At 36.5% G+C, this 15021-nt stretch overlaps 1 protein-coding gene across 3 annotated transcripts in view; it reads left to right on the forward strand.

Annotated features, from left to right (window-relative positions):
- MAP2K5 (mitogen-activated protein kinase kinase 5) overlaps window positions 1-15021 on the forward strand; it is a 264811-nt gene that overhangs the window by 103730 nt on the left and 146060 nt on the right. For all 3 annotated transcript variants that reach the window (XM_082649583.1, XM_082649584.1, XM_082649582.1), the window contains exons 12-13: window positions 1393-1454; window positions 7092-7140. In XM_082649583.1, the coding sequence (XP_082505709.1) occupies window positions 1393-1454; window positions 7092-7140 (111 nt within the window). The remainder of the gene's footprint in view (window positions 1-1392; window positions 1455-7091; window positions 7141-15021) is intronic.

Here is a 15021-nt window from a genome sequence, read left to right on the forward strand (position 1 = left end):
GAAAACTTGACATAAAAATATTTATATTTGCAAAATAGACTTAACTGCATTTGAAAAGGATAATATGCTCCATGTTAACATCTTACGAGGCATACTTATAAAGCATCCAGTGGTAAAATTGTTAAATACGAATTTTTAGCCTCTGACAGAAACAAAAATTGTTTCTCAAATATATTGGATAATTCCTTTATGGAACTGAAAGACTGTGCACCTCACCTTGACTCAAAGAAAGGTTATTACATGTGGTTAAAATAGTTCTCATATAATCATATCATTAATATGAGTAAAGTAGTGATTCTTTGCATATCTTCCTGAAATTCTTGTACTACTTGTATAAGATTAAAAATTTAACAAGCATACTCAAATTTATACTTCCAAATGAATACTGGTTCCTTTGAAATAGTTTCCTAGGAAAGTTATGCCATTATTTTAATGATGTTATTGTTGCTGCAGATGGTTTGCAGTCCCTTCTTTTGAAACTGTTTTCAGAGCAACTTAACCTAGCTGGTAAAATTCATGGCGATTTACATTTATTTACTTATTCATCTGACAGATATTTATTGAATATGTACTCTCTGTTAGTTGTGCTGATTTCTAGGTTGATGAAAATTAAAATCAAACAACATGACCCCTGCCTTTATCATGTTCACAATCTATTGATTTTGTTTTTTGGAAACCACCAAAAGCTGAATTTGGTAAAGGTGAAGGATGTTAGTGAATACCATTTTAGTGAAAAAATGTTACGACATAAGGAGGTTTTTTTAACCTCATAAAGTGGTTTTCAAAATTATATCAAAGAGAATCTCCAAAAAAGAAAAAAACCATTTTGTTCTAAGATAGTATCTTTGGAATATGTTGATTGCTTGTCATGGTACCTAATTTGAAGGGTAACATTCATTTAGATAGATGTTAACATAACTATTTTACTTCATTAGTTTTTATGTGTATTTTGAATTTTATACGTACCAGCTTTTGTTTGGTTAATATGAAAATTCTAAGATAGGGTCCTGGTTTACCTTTGAGAAAACTGTTAACACAAGCTAGATGCCTAGATATGATTGTCCTATTGACCTTTAGTTTTGCGTATGTATTTAAGTTTACATAAAGTACAGATTCTTAGCCTGTCCTTCACTACTTTCCTTCAGTTTTTACATGTGTATGATTATACACTTGAGAATAAAATGAAAGTATCTAGTTATGCTTCATCTGGAAGTATGATTATGTCATAAATATTGATAAAACTGGACTAAAAAGCTAATTTTACCCTAGACATCCAATGCATGATGTCAGTAGAGAAAAAGAAGTCTCACAATGGATCCACAGAGGAGGAGGCGCCCAGTGCACTTTTCTAGTAGTTTCATTTGTTGTAACACAACATGTTTGTTTCTACAGGGGGATCTTTGGATGTATATAGAAAAATTCCAGAGCATGTCCTTGGAAGAATTGCAGTGGCGGTGAGTATATGGCTTCAACTCTATGAAATTTGGGTGATTTAATCTCTATAGTCAAACATTATTCTCTTTATATCCTCAGGATTTTTTTTTTTTTCTTTTTCTTCAATCCATGCTGACTGCCAGGGCCTTCTTAACTCTCATCATTTTTGTCCTTTCTTCTTTTCATAGACCAACCTACAGTAATAACATAGACACATGACAGTTTTCAGGCTTATGGATATTCTGTTTTTTTTGGCCACGCCGTGTGGCTTGCAGGATCTTAGTTCCCTGACCAGGGATCGAACCTGGGCCCTGTCAGTGAAAGGGTCAGGTCCTAACCACTGGACTGCCAGGGAATTTCCTGCATATTCTGACCTGTTCTCGTTTCATGTATTTGCAGGGACCTTTCTACTCTTGTTAACCAGTAAAATTTCCACGTTCTTTGGAAAGAAAGCTGTTTTAGGGACATTTTGTAGTTATAGGCATATGATTAGAAAATACTTTTAAAGCCTGAATTATTAAAATAAAACTATCTATAAGAAAATAGTACTTTAGTCTTAAAGATTTTTGCAGACTTTTTATGTACTTGGTTTTTAATTTTTTCACCACGTATATCTAGAATTTATACCTTTGTGATTTCCTCTTTTCTATATTCACCAATTTAAACCGATGAACTATATCAACTAAATTAACATTACTATATAAACTCCAGATTTCAAATTCGGAATAACATAGACTAAACAGTGTCTAAGAGAAGTCGTGGGTGGTGTAATAGTAAACAGTTGCTAAACTAAAGGCGCTCTGATAACTTAAGCAGTTTAGTGCAGAACAAAGTGGTTATACCATGTACCATTTAATTAAATGGCTGATTTTCACATTCATTATACATCAAACTGACAACACAGATCCTTTAATCCAACTTGGACACTTATTTAGTCTTAGTTCATTGTAATTCACAGCTTTCCTTTTTTCTTTCTAATTATTAGTGAGAACTGCCCAGGGTGATGAGAACTTTCTTTCCTGATGCTATTGCTGCTAAGTAGCTTCTAATCTACATGTTTAGGTAGATGAGTATGAAATTTGACTACTTAAAGCACTATTTTAGATGAAAATAAAAATGTTTCATTTCCTCTTTTAATCTCAGGGGGGAATGAATGCTTTGTGGCTTTTGGCATTTCTTAGCTCTAAAGTTTAAAAACATGTATATTAAAGGGCAAAAAAGGAGGAATACCAATTGAAAAAGCAAAAAGTGTATGAGTTCTATACGCAGTTATCTATCAAACTTGGCTAAAATAGGAATCTGCCTTCTTCAGTAGAGAAGCTTGTTCTTCCTGGATTTCATAAATCTTGCCGCCCCCTTGTGTAGGGCAGCCACACAAGGCCATCGATCTTTTCAATTCTACTGGAGTGGGAAGCCTGTGAAGTGAATGGAGTCAGCAAAAAAAAAAAAAAAATCCAGTGCAGGGCTTACCTAACTGAAAATATGACAGTGATTTTAGTGAAAGGCATTTGAAATAAGTGCTAGCCAAAGCATTATTTGTATTTAACCCTTACATTTTAAAACATGAGGCTGTTTTTGTTTTTTTTTCCTAAAATGTGTCCAATTTCACCAGCTTTTATGGCGTATCAGGTCATAGTAATGAAAATTGCCTGTGGCCGGAGTAAAAAAAAAAAAAATGCTTTTGATAATTTTACTCTTCATCTGCCACTTTTTATAAACTCTGCTAGGGCCTAAGCTTGTATAATACTTCCAAAGTGTGTTTTTTTAATGAAATTTTAGTAGACTACAAAGTTGGTTACTCCTTTTCTTGCAGCTAACAACCACCAGTGGAAGGGTTCTACCAATCAAAATAAGACTAGCAAATTGATGGTTTGTAGGACATGATTTGTAAAGTAAATGTTCTCACAGCCTGATTGGGTTCCCAGTATCCTTGACCATCACTCCTCTAGTGTTCTGAAGACAGCATCAACATCATTCCCTTGAGTTCCCTCAGGGAGACCAAGGAAGCACATGGGTTCTTTTGCCAAGTCAGAAGGAACAGAATCAGGAGAGAGGAGGGAAATAGGTGTATATTGAGTACTTCTTTATGAAAATCATCGATAAATGTTTTATGTACAAATATTATGTCATTTACCCTTCACAGTAACTCTATAGATGATTGTACATATTTTATACAAGTGCAAGATGAGATGTAGAAAAGTTAAACAGCTTGCCTAGAGATATCATGTAGCTAGTCAGTAATAATTAGAACCCAGGGCAGTTTGACTCCAGGCCCCATGCTCTTTCAATCTGGTTTCCTAAGAAAATGAGAAAAAAGAAGAGGAAGAAATGAAAGGGAGAATGAGGTTTAAAAGTAAAAAAGAGAAGTATGAATGAGAGAATACTGGCGTAACACATACAACTGCTTCAGATTCTTTTCATGTCTTAGAACCACATCTAGGCATCTCTTCCTCCCCCAAGTAACTTTATTTTCCAGGTTCTAATAGTCTGGCATGCTATACAGGTCCACAGATCCAACATTCATTACAGGATAGACCCCTGTCAGCCTTTATGATATGTTGTTCAAATTTTCTCTTGATGGATGTATGGCAAGAGAATATTTTCCCAGAAAAAGAAATCCATATAAACTGGTTGATTTCAGCCTTACACCTTGCTCAGTGATTTTTATTACTTTCCACTGGAATCTGGTCTCCTATAAAGAGGAATGCCTTTCTCCCTTTCCCTGCCATCTAACACATTTTATTTTTCCTCTCATTTCTGAAGCAGTGACACTGTGTACTGTATTTTGAGTGCTAATGTTGATTGAAGTTGTCCCTGAAAGGCTGTGCACTTGACATGTCAAGGAGTGAGTGACTGACAGCAGATATAAGTACTTTTAGTGTCAAGACTTTGTCAAGTCGTTGTGAAACCTAGTTTACTGAATACCAATAATACCCTCTAGATTTTCAAGGGACAGATTTCTAGCTCCCCATGCATTTATTCTTCTTCTAAAGGAAAATGTAGTCTATTTTGATAAAGTTGGAAGAATAATATTTTCTTTTTGAATGTCCAACAAAACTTATAAATTTAGCAAGTATCATAAAATCAGTATTTGTTTTACTTTTTCTCTGCCTGATAATCTGAATATGGTGGATTGCCTTCCCCTGTGTGTTTTCTGATTATTCATTTTCTGTGGGACTAATTTTCAGTGGTGAGTTATCTTTAATGGGAGAGCTTTAAAATATGCAACTTATAAGTTGAGAACTTTAACCCTATTTCCAGAGCTCAGAGGGTGATTACTTCCAGCTAAATAAGATGATGTTGTCCTACTACTCAAAGAAAAAATTGTTTTTATTATTGATGTTATTTTTATAAGCATTTAAGGGAATATTTTTGTCCTGTTTCTTCCTTCTGTGTTATTCCTATTTTCCTATTTTCTTTTTTTACTATCTTACTGTTCAGAGTACATGTGTTTTATTGTAATGCCACTTAGTCTGAATTCTGGAAGAAATCATTTGCTATAGATATGTATTCCGTTCTCTTAAAATAGAAAAATATATCACAGAATTGATTATAATGCGTTAGCAAATTTTTCAGGAGTACATTCCACTCAGTGAGAACAATTAAAATATGTTAACTTCTGCTCAGCATTAGTTGGTATAGATTTTATCTTCTTCTAGACCTTTAGTATTTGGAAATCGGGTTTTTCCCTTGGCATTTCTATTTTTATTATTGCCCTTGGTCTTTTTTGATCAACTAAAATCCTTGCATATTTAGCTCCAACCCTCTTTTCATCTTTCTCAAGGTATGTAAATTACTCGGTTACTTCTCATAATGGTAGTTTTTCTTTTTCTTATATTCCTGACTCACCTAAAAATTTCTATAATGATGGGTACTTTAAAATTCTTACAGTAAATTTTTTTTTTTTCCCTGTGGTACGCGGGCCTCTCACTGTTGTGGCCTCTCCCGTTGCGGAGCACAGGCTCCAGACATGCGGGCCCAGCGGCCATGGCCCACGGGCCCAGCCGCTCCGCGGCACGTGGGATCCTCCCGGACCGGGTCACGAACCCGTGTCTCCTGCATCGGCAGGCGGACTCTCAACCACTGCGCCACCAGGGAAGCCCCCCAGTAAATTTTTAATAATAGTGGTGTGTTCTTTGTATCTGATACCTAATTATGAATAGTCAACCTTGAAATTGGTAAGTTCACACTCGTGTGCATTACAGGGTCAGTGGGTGTGAATAAAGACATATGCATCTCCTTTTACAGCTATTTCTATATAAAGATTTTTAAAGCTTTTGATGATTAACTTTCCCACACAGAAGGTAGCACTTATAACCCACGTACTTAGGGTCTTGGAAACATCTTCTCTTCAGTACCTTATTCGACTAATTACTCTTAACTCAGTCTGTTAAATTAAAAAAATCTAAACTCTAACTCAGATGTTTGTATTTTCTCATTTTATTTCTTTTACTTGCCCGTTCCGTATTGTCTACATGATTCCACACATACTTGCATCAGTCAGACTGGCTTGTGAGGATCATCCTCTTGATATACTTTGTTGTTTCCTACCCTAAAATCATTTAAAATATTTGGGGGGAAACTTTTTATTTTGAAATTATTTTAACCTTCCAGAAAACTGGTGAGAGTAATACTAAGAATTCCCAAAGATGCTTCACCCAGATTTCCCAATTGTTAACAATTAACCACATTTGATTAAATATATATGTACAGATTTTTTTCCTGAAGCATTTGAGAATTATTTGCAGATATCATGACCCTTTACTCCTAATTACTCCAGGTGTGTATTTCCTAAGAACAAGGACATTCTCTTACATCATCACTGTATATGGGTCAAAATTAGAAAATTAGCATTGATACATCATTATTATCTAATCAACAGTCCTTATTCAGATTTTGCCAGTTGTCCAATAATACTCTTTATAGACCAAAAGAAAAAAATTTTCTAGTCCAGCATCCAGTCTTGGATTATACGTTGCATTTAGTTGTCATGTCTGTTTAGTCTCTGTTAATCTAGAACAGTGTCTCAGTGTTTGTCTTCCTCGATATTTTTGAAGAATGCACTGCCCCAACACTCTGATCATATATTTTTACCTTGGCTTGAATGCTTTTTTCACTTTTCTTCACATCAGTTGAATCTGTTACTCAGGGCCTGGCACTTTGGTAAAGCCTTCCTGACTGCTGTCAGGGGAAGCAGCCTTTAGTCCACCCATTGCCCTCATTAGTTAAGTTTTTTAAAAATGTCTCTCCTTGGTCATAAATGTCATGACTTTAAAAATTTTTCTTTTCATGTACAGAAGTATAGAGAATAAGTGAAAATCTTTGTTCTTTTTTCCTGTCCCTCTCCTTTCTGCCCACACCACCACTGAGAACTTCGTCAGTGGACTTCCAGGTCATATTATGTGCACACATACCCATTTCTTTCATTCATCGTACCTTATCTTCAGAACACTGTGAGCTCATTAAAGGAAGGAACCTGTAGCTTATACATTCGGTGTCCCCACAGCGCCTGACACAGAAACGGGAGGTGTTCAATAAATGCGTGTTGGTTAACAGACTTCGGAAGGAAGAAATTACGGCTGATACGATTATGTGTTTAAATGTGGAAAGTTCCTTATAAAAACCATCATTGTCCTGTTTTCTCTTTCTCAATTTAGGTCGTTAAAGGCCTTACTTATTTGTGGAGTTTAAAGATTTTACATAGAGGTATGTACTGGCTTACAAGCTCTGACTTAATTTGGGGTAAGGTGGGGAGCTCTCCCTATACCTTGATTTTTAAAGTGAATAAATGATCTAATATTTAAGCCAGGCGATATATTTGGTAGTCAGTAAGATGGCTGCTTTATAAATGTTACTTAAAAAATTTTTTCTTCCTTAACTACTCTGATTTAGATTATAAACTTGGTATTGTATTTTTGTGAATAATGTTTACCAAACGTGTAAAACGGTGTTTTTCGTAGTATTTGGAAATGACAGGATCTTATTTTTCTTAACTCTAGTTAATTGCAAAACCTTCCCTTTCTATATAATTGCATCCCTTCCTTTTATTAACATTTCAAATATCCTCATGCATTGTTGCTTAAGAGATTGCTTTACATACCTTGAAAGTGAAACTTTAAATAAGGGATTGGTAAGTGCATCAGCAATTAGTCTCCTAGTCTATTAACAGAACACATGAGAAGAATAATCGGATAACTTGAATGTTGCAAAAGGAACCTCCCTTTGCATTTTTTAATATTCCCCAAATGTCTGAATTCATTTGGAAGTTGGCCTAATGTTACTAACTACTGTTTAATTTTACACGTCTGCTCAGCCTAGCTTTATGCACATTTGGAGAATGCAACAACATACACAGATGTGATGAAAGGAAAGTTTTGTGTTTTTTTTTTTAAGGTATAAGGTATGAGAGAGAGAAAACAACTGATGTCTTCAATTGTAGTATCACATCTGTCACTAAGGGTTATTTTTTGTTGTGGTGGTTTCAATATCCTAGTGATTCCAAATTTGTGCTTAAATCTTCCTTCCTCTTTTGAAAAGGGTATGTAGATTTTGACAAGCAAAACTTTCAATTCAGTTCTTGAAGGTTTTTATGCTGATTAAGTGGAATCATAAACCAAGTTTTTCTTTAAAGCCAGTCCACTCTATTTCTAGAGTGTATAGTTGGTACACATGTAGATGTAGGGAGAGTGAACTGAGTGTGTATTATTCTTCCTGGGAATAAATAAGCATGTGAATACATCTGGTGGGTGAGAAAAAATGGAGCATTTTCTCCTCCAGGATTAAGAGAGAATGGTTGTTAACATAATATGACTTATATTGCTTCCCTGTACTCCCACCTCCCCAGACTCACCAACCCATAAAGTGGTTATAGCCATTTTAATAGGAATTAACACAGTGGTCAGTTCTTGTCATTTTATTGATTTTTATGGACATCTGCTATCCATTTGACAAAGGAAATCAAGGAAGTCATCAATGCTCAGTAGCAAAGCCTTCATTAAAAGGACCTTGCCATGGAAATTCAAATGTTATTTTTTTTAATTTATTTATTTTTGGCTGCGTTGGGTCTTTGTTGCTGTGTATGGGCTTTCTCTAGTTGCAGTGCGCGGGCTTCTCACTGTGGTGGCTTCTCTTGTTGCGGAGTATGGGCTCTACGCGCGCGGGCTCCAGTAGTTGTGGCACCTGGGCTCAGTAGTTGTGGCTCGTGGGCTCTAGAGCGCAGGCTCAGTAGTTGCGGCACACGGGCTTAGTTGCTCCACAGCATGTGGGATCTTCCTGGACCAGGGCTCGAACCCATGTCCCCTGCATTGGCAGGCGGATTCTTAACCACTGGACCACCAGGGAAGTCCTGCAAATATTATTATTAAAGAGATCCTTAGGCTCATCCTGTACTCTGGGCACACAGCATAATTCTGGTTTATAAGAAATTCTCACTAGCCATAACTTTCTGTGAGGACTCTTAGTAGCACTAAGAACTATAATAGATAGGAAAATACTATTCAGTTATTCTGCAGTCATCTTTGTTTTTCTTCTTTAAAATCATTGGTTTTAGTTTTACTCTTCATCTGGAGGAATAATTGAATTTTTCATTCAAAATGGCATCTTGATGGACATATTTCAAATGGATTTATGTCTGGATCTAAAAATAAAGTCTAAAGTGTTCGTCAGAGTCCTGTACAACCACTCTATAATCACTGTGGGCAAGTGTGGTTGACCAGAGCCTCTTAGAGGTAGGTAGGTCCTTCTCCCCAGCTGTGGTTGCAGTTTGGGCTAAGAAGCGTTCTTTGATCAGTGATGTATGAGGGCCTTTGTGGTTTGACTGATTTTGGACATAGAGGTTTCAAAAAGGAATCCTAAGCCTGTACTTCTCTTTTTAGTCTGTGCTGGCCAGTCCAGTTCCCACAGAGAGTAACCGCTATAAAATGCCACTGGTTATGGAATGAAAATATCTGCGAGAGGCTGAGTGGGGATAGTGGTAGTGGGCCAGCTAACCCTCTCAAGGGATTTCAGTTTTTTTAATTTATTTATTTAGTTAAAGTATTGATTTACAATGTTGTATTAGTTTCAGGTATACAATGTTGTGTTAGGTACAGCAAAGTGATTCATTTATACATATATATAGATTCTTTTCCCTTACAGGTTATTACAAAATATTGAGTATAGTTCCCTATGCTATACAGTAGGTCCTTGTTGGTTATCTATTTTGTATATAATAGTGTGTATATGTTCAGTTTTAAATAAATACCAGTAAGTGAATGTGCATCTGCATCTGTCTAGATGGAAAGACTAATGAATTACAGTGCAGATGAACAGTTATTCCCCAGTAATTATGGGTACTCAGCTATAGAAATAGTATGCTGTGGTAGTATACCTCATTAAACATATATGTTTAGCTTTTGAGTTTCCTTGTTATTTGTGGAAACTTGTACCTTCCAGATTTAAAAGTACGTGTTTTTATTGAAGAGTAGAAGAAGCCAGGTGTCCCTGAAGAATTTTGTAAAGCTTTGTCATGAGAAATTTACTCTAGATTGAGTAGTTGTGAACTTAATATTTTAGATGTTTTGTCTATATTTAATAACTTGGATTTCATAAAATAAGATTAAAGATGCCTTTTTATTTACCAAAAAGCTATTTAATTTTGTCCTTGATTTAAAAATTGTAGCTTTTTAGATCAGTTCAATTAAAGATCAGAGCTTTTAAGTTCAGCTAAGGCAATTAAATAGGTAATATACTTGTTTATAGACTTTTGATATATAAGCTTATTGCTCTACCTTCTTAAAAGCACATATCCTCATTTTTGCTTTCTTGAATGACGATGGGAGTTCTAGCTGAATATGTGTCACGTTGTCAAATCAAAGACAGTGGTCCTTCTGCAGGAGGGGGAGCCCGGTACAGGCGCTGTGAGAAGACAGAGTGAAAAGATGGTGAAAGAGAAGCATTAATGAGTGATCTAAGCCTCCTTCTCCTTTGTCTCAGTCTAAGTACCTGTGTTCTCCTCTGTCATTTTCTTCCCTACCAAATGCTGCCCCTAAAGACCAGGGTCTTGTACTTATGAACACAAATTTTAAAATATTAAGAAATGGATATATATTCAGTTATCTAATGAGAAAAGAGGATAAACTGTTTCTCACATTTAAATGGCTTCCTTGAAGTACAGTGGTCCTGGATTTGTAGCTGTAAATATATATGTGTGTGTGTGTATATATGTACATATATGTGTGTATATATAGGTATATATATGTGTATATATGTATACATGTGTATATATAGGTGTTTGTGTGTGTATATATATATATATAGTGGAATTTATAAAATATAGTTAATGACTTCCAGACGAGCTGTTGAAAATCGAGTCTTTCCTATAGTGCAAACCCCATGAGGACTGTAGAGCAGAGTGAAGTCTGAGCAACAAGCAGCAACAGACCACCCATCCATCCCATGAAGCTTGTTAGTCTGGTACAGGTTAGTTTATTTGTGTATTATGGAAACTGTAAATTTTTTTAGGAATTGAAGTGTATCAGTTGCCATTCATAGTGGATCATCAAGTGATATATTCAACCAGGTTTTACTTTTGTTTATTTTGTTCTTTTTAAGATCTGGTTGAGATGATATATGTGAAAGTGCTTTATAAGCTATCAAATATTAGTAATGCAGGTATGTTTTAATTATATAATAACTATTATTAGAATTAACCACTTTATCCTGTTAATAAGAATACCTCACTCCCAAATCAAGCCAGGGAGAGAGTTTATTATACTTTGTATTACTAGGTGAAAAATTATGAAAATCTTTTCTTCAGGATAAACATGTGGTATCACATGAGGAAATAATTATTAAAACTGTTTGAGGGCTTCCTTGGTGGCGCAGTGGTTGAGAGTCCGCCTGCCGATGCAGGGGACACACGTTCGTGCCCCGGTCCGGGAAGATCCCACATGCCGCAGAGCGGCTGCGCCCGTGAGCCATGGCCGCTGAGCCTGCACGTCCGGAGCCTGTGCTCTGCAATGGGGGAGGCCGTGACATTGAGAGGCCCGTGTACCGCAAAAAAAAAAAAAAAAAAGAAAAGAAAAAAGAAAAAAAAAAAAACCTGTTTGAAACTTCCACCAAGATTAACTACTGTGGAAAAATTGTCCTTATTAAAAAGCATTCGTGTGAGCCCTGTGAGCATAGCATGTACTGACTGAGTAAAAACAAAGAAAATGAACAGTGAGAAAGTCTGTTAGGCCAGATCTGACATTACAGCAAACATTGCAGCTTAACTTCAAAACATACATCGCCACTAATGAGGTGAGAGCCCTGCATATTAATAAACCTACAGCTCCAGTCACAGCCATCATTACCCACATCAAACATAAATACAAGATTAACACCTATGCCATTTCTTTGGAAGATGTGAGAATGCCCTGGCATTAACTGCTCTCCCTTTCCCTGAGGATAATAAATAGAAATGGAAGGGTAATGAGAATAGAACTTAGATTAAGAAAATAAAATTGGCAGTCAGGCTGGGGCAGTCTTACACAGATGGAGAAGTTTATAGAAAGAAAAAAACCTAGATAGTTGGTGTCCCAGGATATTTTTGTATATATGAACCTGGTTGGTTTCATCAATTTTCTCTAACAGGAGAGCTTTTTTATATTTTATATTATATATATATATGTATTAAAAAATGTTTTTGTATTATTCTGAAGGCAAATGCTGCCCAATTTGTGATTGGAGAAAGTAAGCCTTGTGGTTTCAATAGGCATGTTAGAAATTTCATTTTCTACCCCTGGCTCTACTTTTTATAAATCTGTCCTCATACATATTTTCCAGTTGGTGCCAAAGCCAGTGTTTTTAATTTGTTCATGGAGCAACTATTTATTTTTATCCCTACTGTGTTCCAGGCAGTTGTCTATGTAGTTGGAATACATCGATTTGTATAAAACAAAAGATTCTGACACTCATGGAACTTATACTCTAGCTGGGGTGGGGCAGGGTTGGGAAAGTAATGTCGCTAAGTAATGAATATAATTTAAAAAAATACAGAGTGTGTTAGAGGGTAGTTATTAATAGGGAGAAAAGAAAAAGTAGATCAGTCTTAGGGGAGGGAAAGGGCAGGTTGCAGTGTTCATCAGGTAGGCCTCATAGAGAAGATGAGATTGACGCAAAGGCTTGAAGGAAGAGAGTTGCTAGACAGGAAGGTATGTGGAGGAACAGAGCAGAAGATGCTGGTGGGATGTGCGTGGTGTGTTCATGGAACAGCAGGGAGGCCAGTGTGTCACGCTGAGGATGGGGGTGAGGGTATTATCAGCTGTTAGGCAGTGTTACAGTAACCAGGTGAGCTATAGAAGCTCAGGTCAGGGAGACAGTCGTGAAGATGGGGAGAAGTGGTCAGATTCTGAATATATTTTAAATGTAGAGTTAGAATTTCCTGATGGATTGCTTGTGGATTTTTAGAGGAAGAGAGGAGTCAAGTTTGCTTCAACTTTCAGCGGTAGTTTGGTGTGATAAAAAATGTTTCCTGCTACATTTTTTTTCTGCTAAAATAGAGACCTTCACTAAAATTAAAGAAAAAACTGATCATATCAAGTACTGACAAAGAATACAGAGCAACTGAACTCTCATACATTGCTAGTGGGAATATGAAATGGTCCAGCCACTTTGGAAAGCAGTTTGGTACTGTCCTACAAAATGATTTGGCAATCGCACTCCACATGGCTTTATTCATAGTAGCCCCAAACTGGAAACAACTCCATTGTCTTTCAACTGGTGAATGAGTAAACAAACTGTGGTACATCCAAACATAGAATACTACTCAGCAATAATAGGGAACAAACTACTGATTCATGCAGTGACATAGATGCACCGTAAGTTCCTTATGCTAAGTGAAAGAAGCCAGACTCAAAGGGCTACCTATTGTGTCACTCCACATGTATGAAGTTCTGGAAAAGGCAAAGCAATAAGGATGGAAAATACATTCGTGGTTGCCCAAGGGTAGAGGAAGGGTTGACTATAAAGCTGTGAGGGAATTTTGGGAGATGTTGCAAATTCTATATCTTGAATTTGGTGGTGGTTATCAGACTGTACACATTTGTTAGAACACTTAGACTTATACACCTAGATAGGGTGAATTTTACTGTAAATTATACCTCAGTAAATCAGACTTTTAAAAAAAAGAAGAAGGAAGAGAAAGAAGGCATTCTTTTAATTCTTAGCAGTGCAGTGGAAGCTCTACTTTATTATTATTATTTTATTTTTCTTTTTTTGGTTGTGTTGGGTCTTCATTGTGACATGCGGGATCTTTGCAGTGCACAGACTCTTCGTTGCAGCACACCGGCTTCTCTCTAGTTGTGACATGCAGGTTTTCTTTCTCTAGTTGTGGCATGCGGCCTCCAGAACACGTGGGCTCTGTAGTTTGCAGGATGCAGGCTCTCTAGTTGAGGCATGCAGGCTCAGTAGTTGTGGCGTGCAGGCTTAGTTGCCCTGTGGCATGTGGGATCTTAGTTCCCCAACCAGGGATCGAACCCATGTCCCCTCCATTGGAAGGTGAATTCTTTACCACTGGACCACTAGGGAAGTCCCATGGAAGCTCTGCTTTAGAAAGACGTTTCCCCTGCCCAAACAGACAGACCATTCTTTCAAGGGGTCTGGTTGATTCTGTCATTATCATCGTATCTCGTGGCTCCTGAGAAATCCTACCTAGGTTTGGTCTAGCAACTCACTAGCTTGGAAAAAAAAAAAAAAAGAATCCTTCATGATTTAAAGGATATCTGCAATGTCAGAAAGACAAAGAGAGAGAGGGAGAAAGAAAGAGAGGGAGGGATGGGAGGAGGAAGGGAGAGAAAGAGAGAAACTTAAAAGTTGCTGTTATCCTTGGCTAGCAATCTGGAGCATCTGGAAATTGCACAGATTTTTCTTTTCTTAGTTAACCTGTTTTTTCCTCAGATATTATTTAAGAACTGTAGATGTGCCACACTGACCTGGTCTAACTTGGACAATTTTTAAAAAGCTCAATTTCTAAGAAGGAATAAAGTTTTATTTAAATTCCCAATCCAGTCGCTCTGACTGACTGCCTCGTTGTGTGACCCTGGAAAGGCAGGTGACTCTTGCTCTCCGGGCCTCAGTTTCCTCATATATAAAATGAAGGGATGGCTAGATGATCACTCAACTTCCTTCAAGCAGCAGGATTCTGGATTCTTTGATTCGTGACTGAAGGAAGTATGACATATTACCAAGGTACAAAGTAAGTCAGGTATATAGGAGAAGAAAGAAAACGAATGAGAATCCCTGCGAGTAGATTTTGCTATGAAAATCGTAGTAATAGTAATAATAATGAATATTTATTAGGCACTTACTCTGTACTAGACCCTGTTCTAAGTGCTTAACATGTATAAACTATTTTGTGTTCCTTCAAAATGGGCAACTCTGGGAAATATGAAATATTTTAGAACTAAAGAGGCTAAAATGCAAGCAAATATTAATAATTGAGAATCAAAGCAATGTAGCTTAGCTAAGAATAATGTTGCTTTCTAAACCAAACTGATATAATCAATACAAAAGACATCTTTAAGGGGAAACTATAAAGTATACTGAAAATAAAATATTATCATTATC

This window comes from Grampus griseus (assembly GCF_964374135.1).
Source record: "Grampus griseus genome assembly, chromosome: 2".
NCBI classification, from domain to species: domain Eukaryota; kingdom Metazoa; phylum Chordata; class Mammalia; order Artiodactyla; family Delphinidae; genus Grampus; species Grampus griseus.